General features: G+C 36.0%; 1 protein-coding gene across 1 annotated transcript; it reads left to right on the top strand.

The window, feature by feature from the left end:
• Positions 1-185: 185 nt before the first annotated feature.
• On the top strand, positions 186-14,209 carry IDO1 (indoleamine 2,3-dioxygenase 1). The gene is made up of 10 exons (XM_047857016.1): positions 186-361; positions 3,654-3,749; positions 3,866-3,985; positions 7,147-7,265; positions 8,411-8,425; positions 9,950-10,049; positions 10,595-10,712; positions 11,788-11,839; positions 12,503-12,651; positions 13,618-14,209. The coding sequence occupies exons 1-10, from the start codon at positions 263-265 to the stop codon at positions 13,971-13,973; spliced, it is 1,224 nt and encodes a 407-aa protein (XP_047712972.1). The 5' UTR covers positions 186-262; the 3' UTR covers positions 13,974-14,209.
• The last annotated feature ends 4,527 nt before the right edge of the window (positions 14,210-18,736 follow it).

Genomic DNA, 18,736 nt, shown 5'->3' with positions numbered 1-18,736 from the left:
AGTAAACGAATGGTGTTCCCAGTGACAAATACTTCATAGTACCATAAACTTTCAGTTTCTTCATATGATGAACAGAGATGCTTTTGTGGTTTTATTGTTTATCTAATTACAAAGAAAGAAATTGAAACTATTCCAAAAGTGGAAGTCATTTCTTGCTGCCTACGTGTGTAAGTTTGCAATCATTGGCTATGGCAACCTCTATAATAAATAGATGCTCTGAAAACTCCTTGCACAAGGAGGACCAGAGAAGTAGACTGCAAGAATGTCACACAATAGGATACTGCCTACAAAAAATTCTTGGAAAAATTTGAAAGAATACCATATAGATGAAGAGGTGGGCTTCGTTCTGCCAACTCCACAGGTAAGACAAAGAACTGATGTATGGGCAAAAACGTTTTCTTATCATTACTTACCTGAGCAAGTTAACTTCTGTTGAGCAAATGTGGTTCAGTAATTTTTATTGAACAAATGGATAAAGCAATGCCAAAAGTAGAGCAGAATTTTAATAAATGGTGCATACTTAACTTCCTTAAAATTTTCTGCCTAGAGATTGAGTCTTAAATCCATTTTTTACTTACCTTACACAGATAAGGTAAGTGATGAAATAAGGAAACTATAGAAGTATTTTGGCTTAGTGCAATTGCATTTCGGGGGGGCATTTTGAAAAAAAACCAACAAAGTAATAAATGATGCATGTCAAAGGAACCCCTTTTCTTGGTTGATAATACCTTAAATTGTGTGAAGTACATGTTCCTACTTTGATTAGGTTTTTGAGATGGTATATCAAGCAATTTTGTGTTGTATTAATACTACTTGTTGCTACTAAGTGTAAGATTTGGATGAGAGTCTGAATTGCCTTTTTTTAAAAATTTTACAAACTTTGCCTGCAAACAGCAAGACATGTAGACTAAATGTTTGTCTTTAAAACTACATTTTTTTAAGTTGTATTTCAAAGAATGCCAGGAAAACCATCTTATTATCTATTTCAAATAACAAACATTTATATAGCATCGTTAAGCAATTTACAAATACTAACTTACTCCACCTTCATAACCATCCTAAAAAGTATGTATGTTATTAACCTCATTTTCCTGATGAGAAATTTAAGCCATGCAGAGGGCATCTTTAAATGCAGCAAACATATTTTTAGTTAGAGATCTAATCTAACTGTACTTAGAAATAACATCCCGTAGGGGCATCTGGGTGGCTCAGTTGGTTACGTATCCAACTCTTGATTTCTGCTCAGGTCACGATCTCAAGGTTCCTGGGATCTGGGATCAAGCCCATCTCTCTTACCCTCTGCCCCTCTCCCCAGCTTATGCTCTCTCTCTCTCAAACAACAACAAACCCACTAATGTCATTGCTTAAAGCACTTTGTATTTACAAATCACTAATACTTAGACCTGCTCCCCCTCCATACAAACACACTGCAGTGCCAGGATAAGATGATTTTGGAAATGTACTTATCAATGGTACAACAAGAAGTTGCAAAACTCTATATATAATTTTTCTCCCAGAGTAAATTCTTTTAAAAATTAAGACAATCGTGGCAGTTTTGGAGCTCTAAGAACAGATTCCAAGGGGGTAAAGCAAAACAAATGAAAGCAAACAAAAACAAAACAAAACTCTTCCTGGACTACTTAAAAAGTAATAATTACTACTTAAGATGTTTAGGAAGTTAGATCATATTCTGAAACAAGGAGAACAAATTAGTCATTACTTTTATTTCTTCACTGAAGATCTTTCCTAGAAATTATAAGTTCACAATGTTCATTTCATATTTTATCATCAATCAAATTTCTATTCCAAAAGAAAATAATGTCTTCTAGTTCCACATAGATACAAAATACATTCTCTAATCTAGCAGAAGTTGATGACCTCTGTGTTATTCTTAATTTATATTATATCATTAAGCATCCTCTGAAACAGAAGTATATTATTGATTGAATTTTTGCATCTGTTAAAAGTTCTGTCAAAAGGACGTTAATCACGATATATGACAATAAAAAATATTTCTGTTATTTGGGGAAAATAGTAAAAACCAAAAATTCAGTTGTGTTCCAGAGTAACATGCAGAACAACAATATATATATATATATATATATAGTTACTAAAAACACCACTGCACAGCATTTGTGTGGTTAGGGAGAAGGTTTCAGAGAAACCAGAGAGGTGACTATCTAGTGAATATACTGCTTGCATATTTCATTGCTAAAAAATCTGCACTAATAGACAAAGACTGGCCAATTATCTGAAGTCCCTGAAAATGTTTGAATTTTGTGTGATGTTTGCCTTTTTGTCTTTTAGCTTATTTGTAATATTAATTGTTTTGAAGCTTTGAATTTTATGTGACATTTGCTTTTTTGTCTTCTAGCTTACTTATAATATTAATTGTTTTGAAGCTTAAAATTTCATCAATGTTGGTTTGAGTTAATCTTTCTGTTTTTGCTGCATCCCGATAGTTCAGTATTGATGACCTCAAGAACATATCTGGAAACAGCTTAATGAGAAAGGCACGGGAAAAGAGCATATGGGAAGTTGAAGCTCATTTCAGGGCAGTGTCTAGGTCTTTTGTTTACATGTTTTCCTTTGACATGAAAGTATAAATATGATAAGATCCAAAGAGACACTTTTGTTTGGATTTTATTTGCACTTACCGGGAAAAATACAAGCCTATAGTACCAAAGCAGGCAGTTGGTACATATAGGTACAGCATCTCTTACAAGTCCAGTACTGTCCAAGGTTCTGTAAGAAATACAAAATTAAAAGCATGATAAAATCCTTACCATCAAATGGGGTAGCGAGATGTTAAAAGAACATTGATTTTTGAGGGGTGCCTAGGTAGCTCATTCAGTTAAGCATCTGACTTCAGCTCAGGTCATGATCTCACGGTTTGTGAGTTCAAGCCCCATGTTGGGCTCTGTGCTGACAGCTCAGAGCCTGCAGCCTGCTTCAGATTCTGTGTCTCCCTCCCTCTCTCTCTTCCCCTACCCTGCTTGTGCTCTCTCTCTTTCTCTTAGAAATGAGGAATGAATAAGCTTTAAAAAAAAAAAAAAGGAAAGAGCATTGATATTTGAAAGTTGGAAACACTTAAAATTTCAATCACAATAAACTATATGTACAAAACAATCTCATAAACTGAGCCTTGTTTTCCTTATTCATGAAATGGAGATAACAATCAACTTTTTAGGTCATTATAATATTTAAATAAGAAATTATTGAGCAAAGTGCCTAGTTTACTTACTGACATCTAAGAAATCTCAATTTTCTTCCATTAAAAAAAATTAGAATCTTGCCAGGAAGAGAAAATAAATAGCAGATAACAATAAATTACTTAACAATGTGAAGGTATAATACACAGGATTTATACTTGGGGACCTAAGTGTATGTTGGAGTAATCAGGATGATTTTAGTGGAACTTTTGAGGTAGCCTGTGTAAAAGAGCAGGTGAGAGTGCTGGAGGAGAGGAAGAAGTCTCGAGCTCTGAGTGTGCAGGTAACAATGCAAGGACTGGGGTTACTGGACAGGTAAGTGTTTGTCAGGACAGCATTACACAGAATTGATCTACAGGCAAGACAGACTATGAATCAGATGCAAAACTATTTCATAAAAATTTTCACTGTGAAATAAATGTCCCATTTCTTTTTTTCTAGGAGGAACTACCTTACCCTTATGATCAATGGATTTCCATTGCTAAAAACCTGCCTGAACTTATTGACAAAAATGAACTACGTAAAGAAGTTGAGAAGGTTTGGAAAGGCATTACATTCATCTTTCTGTTAGAGCTTCTTAACATTTTTCACTTGGCTTTAAAGCTATAATGTCACCCATGTTGATTTGAGTCAATCTCTTTTTTTATTCCCAGTTAAAAATGGTCGGTATTGATGACCTCAAAGACCACAAGTCACAGCGCCTTGCACATCTGGTCCTGGGGTATATCACCATGGCGTATGTGTGGAACCAAGGCGGTGAAGATGTTTGTGAGGTTTGGAGATTTCCTGGTATTTCTTATGCTATATGACAATTTACATCCAATTTACATTTAACGTAAAAATAATTCTAAAACTATTATAACTAAATTTGGTGATGCTTGTATAACAGAAAATAAAAAGAAGACAATGTTTCATTGACTTAACATGCCAGCTGCTATCATTATTGGATTTTTAATCTTTCACTTACATAACACAGTTGCTCCATCCTGTGGATATAGACATATGTCCTGAGTCTTTCACTTAAATTATATTGTAAGCATTTTTTAGTTACAACATAATCATGCTAGTCATCATTTGAAATCACTTTATAGTTTTTCATTGAGTTACTGGACTTTATTTATTCAATCCTCTGTTTACAAATACTGTACTTGTTTTAATATTTTGCCATTGTAAATGACATTATAATCAATATATTTGAAAATTAAATTTTTTCTCTCTTTATGAGTTTTGGGAGATATGGACATTTTATGACTCTTCTTACTTAATGCCAAAGTGCTCTCTTACATCAATGTAAATGTAATCTGTCAACACGGAAAAACATATGGGTTTCACTCTACTCTCATCAACAGTAGGTAACTTTAGATTTAAAATAATACCATACTTTATTTTAGATGGCAATCCTAATCACCTGAAATCAATTGACTGTAATACCTGATCTTTAGACAAGAAAGAGATAAAATAGATTCCAGAAGCACCTTCTGCCATTTAATGATTTTTTTTCCTTTTTGACAATTTAATTGGAATTATTATCTTGTCTTTCCACATCCTGTTTAAATACACAACAACACATATAGTTCCCCTATGTGATAAGTCATCCTCTGATATGTAAACAAAAGGGAAAATGTGTTCTGCATAATCATGGGAACACCTTTTACTTCTTTATAATTATCAGACTACCATATATAAATTTTGTGATGACACAAAAAAGTTTCAGATTAGTTCTAGCCTTACAACCTAAGCACACAGCCCCACTAGACTTGCTAGAATCTGAGTTTAGCTAAATGTGTAGGTATTGTATAGAAAGATCATCAATAGGGGCACCTGAGTGGCTCAGTCAGTTAACCCTACAAGTCTTGGTTTCGGCTCAGGTGATGATTTCAGAGTTCATGGTCTGCGCTGACGGAGTGGAGCCTGCCTGGGATTCTCTCTCTCTGCACCTGCCCTGCTCACGCACACATGCACACACTCTCTCTCAAAATAAGTAAATAAAGTCAAAACAAAATGAAAGATCATCAATAACAAAGGGCAGCATATGCTAAGTGGAGAAGTATGAGAGTCCAGAGGAGTTAAATAGTAGTTGGTATAATAATGAAATGTTTCAAGGAAGAAGTGGGACTTGAATTACTTCTTAAAAGATTGGTACAGCTTAGGGGCGCCTGGGTGGAGCAGTCAGTTAAGCGTCCGACTTCAGCCAGGTCACGATCTTGCGGTCCGCGAGTTCGAGCCCCGCGTGGGGCTCTGGCCTGATGGCTCAGAGCCTGGAGCCTGTTTCCGATTCTGTGTCTCCCTCTCTCTCTGCCCCTCCCCCGTTCATGCTCTGTCTCTCTCTGTCCCAAAAATAAATAAACGTTGAAAAAAAAATTAAAAAAAAAAAGATTGGTACAGCTTATTCAAAGAGGAGAGAAGCAAAAAAGAGAAAGAGAGAACTAGCAAAAAATATGGAGACCAGAATGTACATGGGATAATAAAAAAGATAAATTTACCAGACTGGACATCAGAATTATAAAATAAAAATATATTTTTAATTTATCTAGTTTTTATATACCACATTATTCTAAAAAGGATTTTAGAAGCCAGCAACAAATACATATGCACATATATATGTATATGTATATACATATATATAGAAAATTATATATATATATATATGACTATTGAAGTGAGGAAACTATAGGAAATATATGTGTGTGTGTGTGTGTACACATATTGTCAATAGTCATACACACACACACACACACATATACAACTACTGAAGTGAGGAAAGAGAACAAATGGATAAAAAATAAGATATATCAATATAAGGCGAATTTTGCTTGAGAATGGGTTAGAAATTAGCATCTGAGTTTCTTAGTAGCTGTGTAAATGTCTCTAATAGATTAAGATGGGTTTGAACATTTCCTTTCTTTTTTCCAAGTCATCTCAAATTAATTTTTCAATTAAGCACCTTCCCTTTTGTTTCCCTTTGATCTTCCCTTTAAATCAGAAAGAGGCAGAAATTTCCTTTAGAAACAAATGTAAATCATTTGCAAACCAAAATGTTTCACTTTCCAGAGGCATAAGTTCTGCAAGGGCTTTGATAGCCAATGTTACCATGCTAACATTTTGTCTTCTTTGTTAAACCATCATCTCCAGGTGTATTAAATTAATCCGAAGCTACTGAGGTTAGAGCTCTCCTGAGCTCTCAGAACTATTGAGTGGGCCAAATTGTCATGCCACCTCTCCCACTGTAGCCCACCTCCTACTACCCCAGATGAGCCACACATATTCCAGCCATAGGCTGATGATGACAAGGATGATCTTAATTATTACATGGGACAATCTGGTTATAAAATCAGGCAGATAAAGAATAAAAGGTCAGCATTATGATTAGTAGAGCAGTTGGAAAACATGGCATGCATGAGTGGCAACAATGGGCACCCTAGGAGAGCGCTTGCCCATCAAGATTGCCCTGTGGGGGTAGGAACCTTTTAGAATGTGGGCAAACACAGAGCAGAATCCTGAGTAATAGCTCAGGAAAAGAAAAGTTGAGAACAAAGGAAACTGAGCATGATTTTATCCTTGTATTTCCTATGGATGAAAAATTTCTTGCATAGAGGAATTGCCCAACAAATATTCATGGGGTGGACACATGAGTGAATAAGTAAGTGACTACAAGTAACCACAGACCGTTGGAAAGTCAAGGATACATCCTTTGTTCCCTGAACCCTTTACTTCCTTTTTCTCTCTCTGACTAGATTATGTCCACATCAGCCTACATCTAAAACATACACATTTAATAATTCCCAGGACTAAGTTGTGAAATGAGGAAGAGAAAATTATAGTGGTTTGGTTTCAGAATGCCATGATGTAGAACAGCTAATGTTCTGGCACCCAGAAAGCAGAGGAAAAGGTAAGATACTTCAAAGGCTAATACTAAATACTGTGTTTTAATTAGGTCTTGCCAAAGAATATTGCTGTTCCTTACTGTGAACTGTCTAAGAAGCTGGATCTGCCTCCTATTCTGGTTTATGCAGATTGTGTCTTGGCAAACTGGAAGAAAAAGGATCCCAATGGGTACGTAAATTGTGATTATAGCAGGAATTAAAGAAGTACATGCTTGGGTCACTTGGGTGGCTCAGTCAGTTGAGTGTCGTGGTTGACCAGTTCGAGCCCTACATCAGGCTCTGTGCTGACAGCTTAGAGCCTGGAGCCTGCTTCAGATTCTGTGTCTCTCTCTCTCTGCCCCACCCCTGCTTATGCTCTGTCTCTCTCTGTCTCAAAAATAAAATAAACATTATTATTATTTTTTAAAGAAGTGCATGCTATTTATGTCAATAGGGAGTTAGTCATTGGTTCAGTTTTCAGCAGCACAGCTTTCTTCTCTTTCTTGGGGGTATGTTTTCCTCTGCTGGTATATACAAGAGAGAAAGGTGTATAATTAACATACAATGAAATGTGCCATCCTGACTGTTCGGTTGGGGGATTTTGACTGTTCTACACACATGGATAGCCTGTGACGAGATACAGAATCACCTCTATGGTTCTTTCTATTCAATTCTCTTCTCTACCTCCAGGTACACACATTCTGATTGGTCATTTTAAAAATTAATTTTTTCTGCTATTGGATTTCATATTAGTGCGATTATAGAGCGGGTGTTCTTGTGTCTGGCTTTTTTTTTTCGGGTAACATGTTTTGGAGATTCTACAACTTTAATGTTTATCTCTCCAGTTAAGAGTAAACACATTTTCGGCAGTGGAAAGGAAAATGCCCAGGCCCTCAGTGCAGCCTGTTGAGGGACTAGGCCCCTGCTATCATTTTAGCAGTGGGATTTGATACCCTAAGGGGACAAGAGACATAGGGTGTCCCAGGGCTCTGGGTGTGTTTCTGCAGAGGAGTACTGTAGACCCAGGAACCATAAAATGAAAGGATTTGATCTAGAAAAGTTTATTAGGAATGACTAGTTTTGACTAACTTTCCATGTTCCTTGAATATTTAATTTTTTTTTTTTTACTTAAAAAGTCCTAAGTGTTTGCAATGCCTAGTTGATAAATATTTTTTAAAAAACATATATATTTTTCTTTTTCTTACTTATATCTTACCTTTGATAGATCAGTAGTATTAAATTGAATAATAATAACTCAAAACCACTTTTTGAGTTTTTAACTGATTTTCTTTTTCTTTTCCAACTGGCCCACTGTTTGATGGCTGCTTTCATAAGGCCCATGACTTATGAGTAAGTATTTGATCATTTCATTCTAAGGATTATTTTTTATTCAAAGTAAATATAGGTTTATCAGTATCATTCAAATGTACTTTTTAAGAGACCAATTGAATTCAGGCAAAAAATAACTCAAGTAATTTTTTAAAGAGCAAATAATCCCAATCCTTAATTAGATCTCGGACTATCATAGCACCATGTCTGCTTGATATCATAGCTATATTTACATGCAAAAATAACACCTGCACATATAAAATGTAATTAAAAATGCACAAATACAAAATGCACATCCATCTGTGTGTCTTTGACTTAATAATCTCAGTGGCCAGAAACATAAACTTGTTCTTTTTGGCCCAATCCTTACTATTTTTGATCTATGTACTGAGAGGAGGCTAAAAGCTAGGGAAACAAAGGTAAATATCATAGGAATAAGCCTGCTTTGGTGCAGAAAGTGGATACAGGCAAATTATGTAAATTGCTCCTTGATTAGGAAGAGGGCAAGAGGAGCTCTAACCAAATAAAAGGGATGAAGAAGGAATTCCTGTAGCAGGTTACTTAAGCTGAGTTCCAAAGAGTGAGTAGGAAAGAATTCGCTACAAGAAAAAAATGAGTGCTCATAGTGGAGGATACAGCAAGAGTAAGGGCCTCAAAGTGATGAAAATCTTGATGTATTATTAGACTGAAGGAAGGCTAGTGTCGTTGATAAGTAGTGACTGATGCAAGTAGTAGTGTGGTAAAGGGAGGAAGAAATAAATTTAGCAAAAAGATTATGTAGGACTTTTGGCTATGATAAGGGGTTTAAATAGTATCTTCAGATCAGTAGACAGCTATGGAAGGCTTTTACATGGGAAGATGGTATCATCAGTCCCATGTTACAGATGAGAACACTGAGGCAGAAACATAAAATATCTAGGTCAGGTCACACAACAAGTAAACTTGCAGAAATGGTCTGGCTTCGGAGACTATGAATTTAACCACCATGAACTTCATACATATACAGATACTGAATCCTTGGTAGCACTAGTGTGAAACTTCACTAAAAAAGAAAATATGGTATAATCAATTATTTGAATTTCCCAATTTCTTTGTAAAGCAAGTAAACCACTGAGAAATTGAATCAGGTTCACAGATAAAAATATAGATATGAATATATTTATTTAAAGCAAAAAGCCTGCTTAAAATTATACCTCACAGATGTCTCTATAAGCATCAAATATGTATAAATCTATAAATATGGTAATATATATGCATGTGAAAAATTAATGAGACAAAAGAAACAGAAATGGTCTTGGAATTTCTGGTTCCAAAATTCTAAAATAGAATTTAAAGTCCCAGCTTAATTTACCATTAGATCTTAGACGATGGACCTAACACTCATATTTCCAACAATGTAATAGAGATAGTAAAACCTAGCATACTTATCCCACAAGATTATTTTGAAACTAAAATAGAACAAAAATACTTGAAAACTACAAAGCACTCAAACAAATACGCCAGTATTTTTGCTAAATTCTTGACTCACTTGACTTATTTTCTTAGGAACATGGACATTCTGTTTTCGTTTCCTGGGGGAGACTGCGATAAAGGATTTTTCCTGGTTTCTCTGTTGGTGGAAATAGCAGCGGCTTCTGCAATCAAAGTAAGTCTATCCATACTGGCAAATTTGTATCTTGATTTCCATAAGCAGAGCAATCATTCTATATTATGCATGAAATAACTTTATCTTGATTCAATAGAGCATTCAATTATTTAATTGGATATAAGGGTTCATCTGGTAGAAAAAAGTATTTTATTTATTTTTGTGTCTCATCTAAAATATAAAGCGTAGGACCCACACATTTAGAATAAAGTTTGAAACCTCAAAAAAAGAGATACATTTTTAATGCAAGTTGTCATTGGAACTAGATCACAGAGTGATATAAATCTAATGGTTTTGACTATTAGAATTAGAAATAAAACTATATAAAACTATATAAACTTATCTCTAAATGTTAAATAAATAAAAATAAACCCAAGCTTAATTAAATGCAAGGAAATTAAGTCAAACAATAAGAGGGTACTCACCAAAACAAAAGAAGTGGAAATCCCACATTTAATTTGGGGATTAAGAATTAGAAGAAGTTTATTCTATGCCAATATTTAGTGCTAAGAAATCTTAAATGTTTACCTTTTTTTTTTTTTAAGGTAATTCCTGATTTATTGAATGCAGTAAAATGTGAGGACCACAATACTCTGCAAAGGGCGCTGCGTTACATAGCTTCTTGTCTGAAACAAGCCCAGGAAGAGTTTAAACAAATTCATGGCAAGTATTGTATGCCAGGCAACATTCAAGGCTGGCAGTCACAAGTTTCTGATTACCTGAAATGTAGAGTTGTTAAACAAATAGAAAAAAAAAAAAAAACTCTCACTTAAGTGGGTGTGTTTTCACTTTATCTCACTAAATTATACTTTCCTGTGGTAGGTTTCGTTATATTAATTTTATAGATAAAGTAATCTACTGGAGAGATAAGATAAATGGCCCAAGGTTACATAGATAGTAAATTGTGAAGCTAGAATTGCAAGCCAGGTAATTATTTAACTGTCAGGAATGTCCTAGCCTCCCACTGAAAACCATGGAGACAGTTGCTTAAGGTTCAGGCTGTTTTAATTTCTAAAATACTTAGCTTTTGCTTGATAAGAACTCCCTAAGAATTCTGCTTTTTCACAAGTTAAGTAAGAAACAACAGAGAAAAGCTACTGAGCTCAAAAGTTATTACAAAATTAACAGTTAAAAAAAAGCAGCAATAACCAAAAAAAGTATATAAACAAAGGTCTACCAAAAAAAAAAAAAAAAAAAAAAATGGGCTCTGCCGGACAGCTTCAACAAATATGTCACAGTGTATCCCTAGGCTTTGAGTTACTGATGACTGGTCATTGGAAAGAAATAGACCTTCAGATAAAAAATGTTAGTAAGCTTTGGGAAGAGAGACATGGGGATGATCCACAGGGAAACAAACCCACAGGGTTCCTGGGGTTGTTTCTGCTTTTCATTTTATTTAGATTTGTTTCTTTCTTTATGTAAGTAGTTTATCTCATGGCAGTAAGCATGTGAAATAGCTTTAAAGAAACATTGGCAGTTTAATTGGTCTCCCTAGGAGGAGTCTGATGTGGGCTTAGGCTCTTTGATATAAGCTGTGTGCTAGCCCTATGGTAGACCCTGTTCAGTGGACATGAGGCTCACTTGGGAGAGCTTCTCCTCAGGGACTTTTTCTGCACAGATGGACCTAATGCCTTTCCTGCAGCCTAAGCTGAAACCCGCTATCAGTTATTTACAATATCTTGATCTCCTGTGATGGTTCTGATAACTGCTTAATTTAACATACCTTATCTTTTTACAGAATATGTGGACCCAAACACATTTTTCAATGTTCTTCGCATATACTTGTCTGGGTATGTAGTCTTACACCTGAGTTTGTTTTCTCTTAAACATTTATCATAACACATCAAATTCCCACTGATGATCCCCACTATCCATCGGGTTTAGGAAATAATTCATATCTTAAAAAACATGTTGTAGAGAAAGAATAGACTATTCTCTCTGTTATTAGTTGGCCAGGCATGGACTCGACTATGGACAGGAAAGGTAGTCATTTAAAAAAGAGGAATGGAGGTGCCTGGGTGGCTTAGTCAATTGAGCGCCTGACTCTTGCTTTTTGGCTCAAGTCATCATCTCCCAGTTCATGGGATCGAGCCCCATATCAGACTCAGCACTGACAGCATGGAGCCTGCTTGGGGTTCTCTCTCTCCCTCTCTCCCTGCCCTTCCCCCACCTCTCTCTCTCTCAAGATAAGTAAATAAACATTAAAAAGAGAGAACAGAATGATATTTTCTCCAATGCAAAGGTAAGCTTCCATTTATAGAATCCTTATGCCAAATTTTCTCAGAAACATTTTATTTAGCATTCTCAAAAATGAACATGAGTGGAGGGAAGTGTGGAAGAAGAATAATGAAATCTATGTCACGTCACTCTCCATTCACCCTCTATTATAAAATTTTATATCTGAAAATTTGGCAATTAATCTAAATAATGATTTTTTTTCCTTTCTCATCTAGCTGGAAAGGCAACCCCCTGCTGCCAGAGGGTCTGAAGTATGAAGGTGTCTGGGAAACCCCAAAGAAGTTTGCAGGGGGTAGTGCAGCCCAAAGCAGCGTCTTCCAGTGCTTTGATGTTCTGCTGGGCATCCAGCAGAGTTCTGGTGAAGGTGAGTGGATAATGACAAATAATAATAATCTCCTATGTTAATACAATAGTGTTTTAACATCTAAGAAGTAACTTTCCATCAGCATCTCATCTGAGCCTATCTGATACTTTTCAAAGAATCACTAAGGCAAGATCTTGTTGTCATCACCCCCTTTCACAAACAACCAAGCAGGAACTTTTAAATTGCTTTACAGGTTAAGTGACAAACCCCTTATTAACCAGCTAGAAAGCAGTGAAGCCAGAACCAAAACCCAAGTTCATCACCCTCTCAATCTTGACATTTGAACATGTATATAAGGCCTAATTGGCTGTGATGAAGCCCATAGCACATGTCCTGAAAATGTATGATCAGATTCAGAAAGAGAAAGTCACCAGCAAATGAGATGGGACTGTGAGTTGAAGTTGGGGAAGTGGAGATGTCAGTGACAGGGGAGGCTTGACATTGCTCTTGGTCAGCTGTCTTATTTTCCAGCAGCTCAAATTTTAAAGATGCCCCAAAGTTGAAATATGAGCCACATCCATTATATTCCTTGTAGGGGTAGGAGAAGCTCCAGTAAGAACTTCTTGGTTAATAGTTCATTCATTTATTTAAAAGTTCTCCCTTAAACTCTCCTGGACTTTGTGTCATGATCTGTCAAGTATAGATTATATTCACCCTGTCTGTATCATCAGCTTTTTAGAAGGATCAAATACAGTAGGAAGTGAGAAAGGACACATGAGCAAAAAACGCTATTATGAAAGAATGAGTTCAGCTCATGGGGCTTTCAGAATTAAGCCTGTATTACAATAATTACCATTACTAGATCAAGATGAGTAGTCTTCTAACAGGGTGGTTGTGAACTCAGTGCCTCATGTTTTAGTGGTAGCTTGTGATCTCCCACCCACTATGACCTCACTCTGACCTTCTCCCCTAGATTGGGGAATGTTTTGGTTTCCCTACTGACTAATCTTTCTCTTGTTCCTTCAGAATCTTCTTTCAAATTCCTTCAGGAAATGAGAGAATATATGCCATTAGCTCACCGGAAATTTCTCCAGTCATTAGAGTCAGCCCCCTCAGTCCGTGAGTTTGTTATTTCAAAAGGTGATGCTAAACTGAAGGCAGATTATAATGAATGTGTGAAAGCTATGGCTGACCTGAGAAAATACCATTTGAATATAGTAGCCAAGTACATCGTGATTCCTTCAAAGAACAAGCACAAGGCAAACTCAACATCTGAAGAAACATCAGAACCAGAAAATAAAGGAACTGGAGGCACTAGTGTCATGACTTTCCTGAAGAGTGTTAGAAATACAACTGAGAAATTCCTGCTGAACATTGACTAATGTAACTTGGCATTTCGTAAAGATCAAGATGTCTATATATGTCTATATATGACTATATTGCTCATTGTATCAGACCCACGAATTAATAATACACAACTTTTTAATAGTACTTATAAAAGATTTCAAAGTGTTTTTCCAATATCTGTTCTTTCCTTGTAAGAATAGAATTATAATAAAATTAGAATATTTTATTGTAATTAAAATGATGACATTCAATAAATATTGATATAATAAAATGTCTAAAAGTTGCTTTATTCATAACTATAATTAAATATTCATCCAGATGAGACCCAGTCTACACTGCTACCCTCAACCATGGGTAATAGATTCCTTTACTTTCCCTACAGTAATATCACACTTGTTTATAATTACCTGTGTCCTTGTCTGTATTGTTACTACATGATAAGCTTCCCGATGCCAGGGACACCCTATTTTTTACTGACCCATGCATCTCCCAACCTTAGTGCATACCTAGCAAACACCTGTTGAATGAATATATAAATGATTGAGTCAATTCATGAATAAATTACTGTGGGCTAACAAGAAGAAGTCACCTTTGAAATATAATTTCTCTCAGGAGGCCAGGGTTATCCGACACGCACAATCTGGCATTAATTTATTTAATAACATAATCTAAGAGTGTTGGAGAGGAGCTTAAAAATTATAAGAGCCAAACTCATTTTTTAAAAATGTTTATTTTTATTTTTGAGAGACAGAGAGCATGTGCGCGCAAGTAAGGGATATAAGGAGAAAGGGGGACTGAAGATCTGAGGTGGGCTCTGACACTGGCAGCAGAGAGCCCAATGAGGGGCTTAAACTCACAAACTATGAGATCATGATCTGAGCCAAAGTCAGATGCTTAACCAGCTGAGTCTCCCAGGCACCCAGACCCAAACTAATTTTAAAGATGACAAAATTGAGGCTCAGAAGGATGAAGTTGCTTACTGAGGGTCACACAGTTGGTTATAAAGGGGAGGAGAACTTTAGTTTATTGATCTTCCTCATCTTTTTCACTGGTCTCGATGTAGACCAGGTTAGAGAGAAAGAGAATTTGGGAAGAAGAGGGAGAAGAAATGAGCTGACTTGATAGAATTTCATGAGATATAGTAGTAGATGATTAGCTAGATATTGGCTATGCTATTAAAGATGAGAAGAAAAACAAGGCACAATGGCTGCCTGCGTGCAGAATTTGCAAGCACTTTCAATTTGTGGAAAGCCCAGGTCTGAGGAAGTGGGTTGAGTGCACACACCCAAACAGATTCAAGGAAGGAAATGTAGTCACATATTTCTAAGGTCACACCTCTAAAAACTATTTTAACATATTTAACATATTTTGAATATACCCTAACCCAGTGAAATCTCCCTGTTCATAAGCAAAATTTCATTTGATTCCAGAGAAAATATACCAAATGTCAATGGTAATAGTTTTTAGGTGCATGGGACACATTTTCTTCTTTATTTTCCTGTCAGTGTTTCTGCAATGAACATATATAAGTTTAAAATGAGAAAAGTTTGCATGCATGAATGTATGCATGCAGACCAAGTACATACCTGTGTGTGTATACGTGTATAATTTTTAAGGGTTGGAAGAAAGGTCATCATGTCTCAGGGCTTGATGTGGTTAAGAATGCACTAAATTGAGAGGTTTCAAAGGTGGGTTATTTTTGTGGGCTCCATTTTGGGCATCTATTACCTTTGTGACCTTAGGCAAGTCACTTTGTATTTGTGTACAATGAGCATAATAATGCCTGTCCTGCCTTGTTCACAAGGTTACTGTTGAATGAAATATAGTGCTTAAATCTTAGGAAACTATAAAGTACTACTAGAATATAAGTAAATACTAAGGATCATTTATTGACTCCAAGTTAAGATGTTTTTCTGTCCTGTCTGCTACATGGATCAATCTGGCTCCGCAGCTACATGCCACATATCAAGAGTTTCTTCTCCAGAATTGGTTTTACCTAATTAGTAATCAATCATCTTGACATCCAAAACATCTTTGATCCTTTCAGCCACATTCTGTATGCACATTTTCTCTTTAAGAACATCATGTATGGTGCACCTGGGTGGCTGAGTTGGTTGAGCGTCCGACTTTGGTTCAGGTCATGATCTTGCAGTTTGTAGGTTTGAGCCCCACATTGGGCTCTCTGCTGTCAGCCTATTAGCTCAGAGCCTGCTTCAGATCCTCTGTCCCTGTCTCTCTGACCCTCCCTGCTTGTGCTCTCCCTCCAAAATAAGTAAATACTTAAAAACAAAAACAAAACACAACAAAACAAAACAACAACAAAAATGGCATTGTTCCTGACATGGCGCTGTTGTTAGGTAGGTGATAGACAGACTGAAACTGGGCTTCAAGTTCTCCACAAAGAGTGCGGACACTTGTTCATCTGAGTGTATTCTCTTATATCTGTTCAAATAATGGAAACCACGATTCCTGGTTTTCTTCAAACTCACTCATCTCTGGACTGGAGGATGTACAACAAAATACTGGATATGTTTCTAAAGAAGTCATGTTATTCTTGCATGCATGCCATGTAGCCTTGGCTCCACCACAGAGGAGGGGTCATTGAGTCACTGGAGGATGAAGGTGGTCTACTACCATAAGAGAAGGTTTTAACTAGATGCAGTGAATTCTTAGTAACATAGGTTTTCTTTGAATAGAATGACTGATACTTCCATCCCAGCCTATGTCATAGTAAAATCAGAAGTGTATAGTGGTATATTCCCTATATGTTGTTTTCCATAAGTGAGGAAAATATAGCTTAAAATTATGTGTATTTTTTGTATCAAGTGTTCAGAAAAGTAAGTAAATCTTACACCCTTCCTTCTATACTTAACTTTTGTATGGTAAATGGTTGAGGTTCCTAACATATAATTCATATCTTATTTTTCTCACTCCAATATATTAAATATAATATTACACATTATAGAGAATGCTACTCAATTCACAGCACTCTGGAATCCTCATACCCTTCTGTGAGACATGGTACACTGAGATATACACTTCTTATGGTGAGTCATGAGCTAAAGATAGGAATTTGCTTATTTCCAAAGAATTGTTTTATATACAATAAACAATTTAAAAATTAGAAGTTCAGACAGGCTAAAAATTTGACATATAAACACGAACTTGGTTGTCCCTAAGGTTCTTGCCAACTCTGAGATACAATGGCCCATACAATGCATGAATCCCTCTCCAATGCCTTTGACAATATAGAAAACTCTTATTTGGAGCTTACCTATATCAATTCACTTAATCATTTCAATGGCTGATGAGATAAGTACTAGCTACTTTTAAAGAAACTGAGACCCAATGGAGTTCAGTAGCTTTCAAAAGCCACACAGCTAGCATATGGCACAGTAAAAAATTAAACCCAGGCAAACCACCTCCAGAATATGTCAAACCGTTACTGGGAGTACAAATTCCATTAAAGGAAAAAATGTGCGTACACGGGAATTCTTCTTCTTTTGACCTTTGCAATAGAAGTATTGGATACTTGACTGCACAGGGCTCTCCCTAAAATTTCCAACTCATGCATGATGTTTTATTGTGTTGCAGTAACAAGAAAAAAGTGGAGATAGGGTGGTATTTCTGTTCCCATTACTGTTATTGGGTCAACCAGCCCAGGCTTTCCAAAATGGGAGCTCAGATGCATATTTCTGACGCAGTATCCTGGAGACCTTATGGTGGCTGTGTTTTTGCCATAAGAACTGTAGCCATGGAAACTTAGCCTAATGGGAACTGAGCCAAAAGGGAGCAGAGCCAGTGCCTGAAAATATGGTGTCCTACATGGGAGAGAAGAAGGGAAATTTGAAAGTTAGAAATCTGCTTGGTAAAGGATCATTTGCTTATGTCTACAGAGCTGAGTCCATTCACACTGACTTGGAAGTTGCAGTCAACATAATAGGCAAGAAAGTTGGAATGGTGTAGATAGTCCAACATAGGGTAAAAATGCATTGCCAATTGGATCAGCCTTCTACCTCAGGCCTTTATAACTATTTTGAAGATAGAAAGGATGTGTACCTAGTATTAGAAATGTCTATAATTTTAAAAAAGAAACAGTTGTGTAAAACAAACAAACAAAACCAGAATGAAAGCCTTTTCTAAAAACAAAGGTTAAAATGTCATGCACCAGATTGTTACAAGAAAGTTGTATATTCATTTTCATTATATACTATCCTAGGAACTCACCTCTTATGCAAAATGTGAACATTAAGATGCCATTATAAAAAGCACTATACATTATATGGTATTCCTAATTACATGTACCCTGGAATTGAAACTCAAAGTACACATGGACTTGGATAATGTTTGGTCCATGAGCTGTGTGCTTTAGACATTACCTATTGGGAGGAAAGCTTTGACACTGAGATAGTCAAAAATGTATGAAATAAAGTAGGGTTGGTGGATTATAAAATGCTAACTTTTTTTTTTTCTGAAGAAAGCAGAACTTGAGGCAGGAAACCACAGTTGGTTATCAGAAATGTACATTGTGAACCATTACAACCTTTTTAACTACTTACAGGTTAAAATCAGACTGAAAAGCAAAAATGTGGTGGTGAATGTGCTCTATTCAGAGAAGGTGTGAGCAAATTTTCTAAAGGAGTTGTTTGTATACCTAGTGTTTGAAATGTGATTATTATTTACTATTCAAATGATGGAAACTATTTTCTCTTGTTGATAGAATGTACTCACCTGCTGGCAACATCAGTAGGTATGGACTGGACAATTTACCAGAAGTATTGGAGGAAATAGGAATATA

Source organism: Prionailurus viverrinus, chromosome B1, assembly GCF_022837055.1.
Source record: "Prionailurus viverrinus isolate Anna chromosome B1, UM_Priviv_1.0, whole genome shotgun sequence".
NCBI classification, from domain to species: domain Eukaryota; kingdom Metazoa; phylum Chordata; class Mammalia; order Carnivora; family Felidae; genus Prionailurus; species Prionailurus viverrinus.
This window is presented reverse-complemented; position numbering and strand designations above follow the sequence as displayed.

Bases quoted from the DNA above. Each gene is read 5' to 3' on its own strand.
- IDO1 (XM_047857016.1), top strand. From the start codon at position 263: ATGTCACACAATAGGATACTGCCTACAAAAAATTCTTGGAAAAATTTG. The intron at 362-3,653 runs GTAAGACAAAGA...CTTTTTTTCTAG, and splicing joins TCGTTCTGCCAACTCCACAG to GAGGAACTACCTTACCCTTA. The intron at 11,840-12,502 runs GTATGTAGTCTT...TTTCTCATCTAG, and splicing joins CTTCGCATATACTTGTCTGG to CTGGAAAGGCAACCCCCTGC.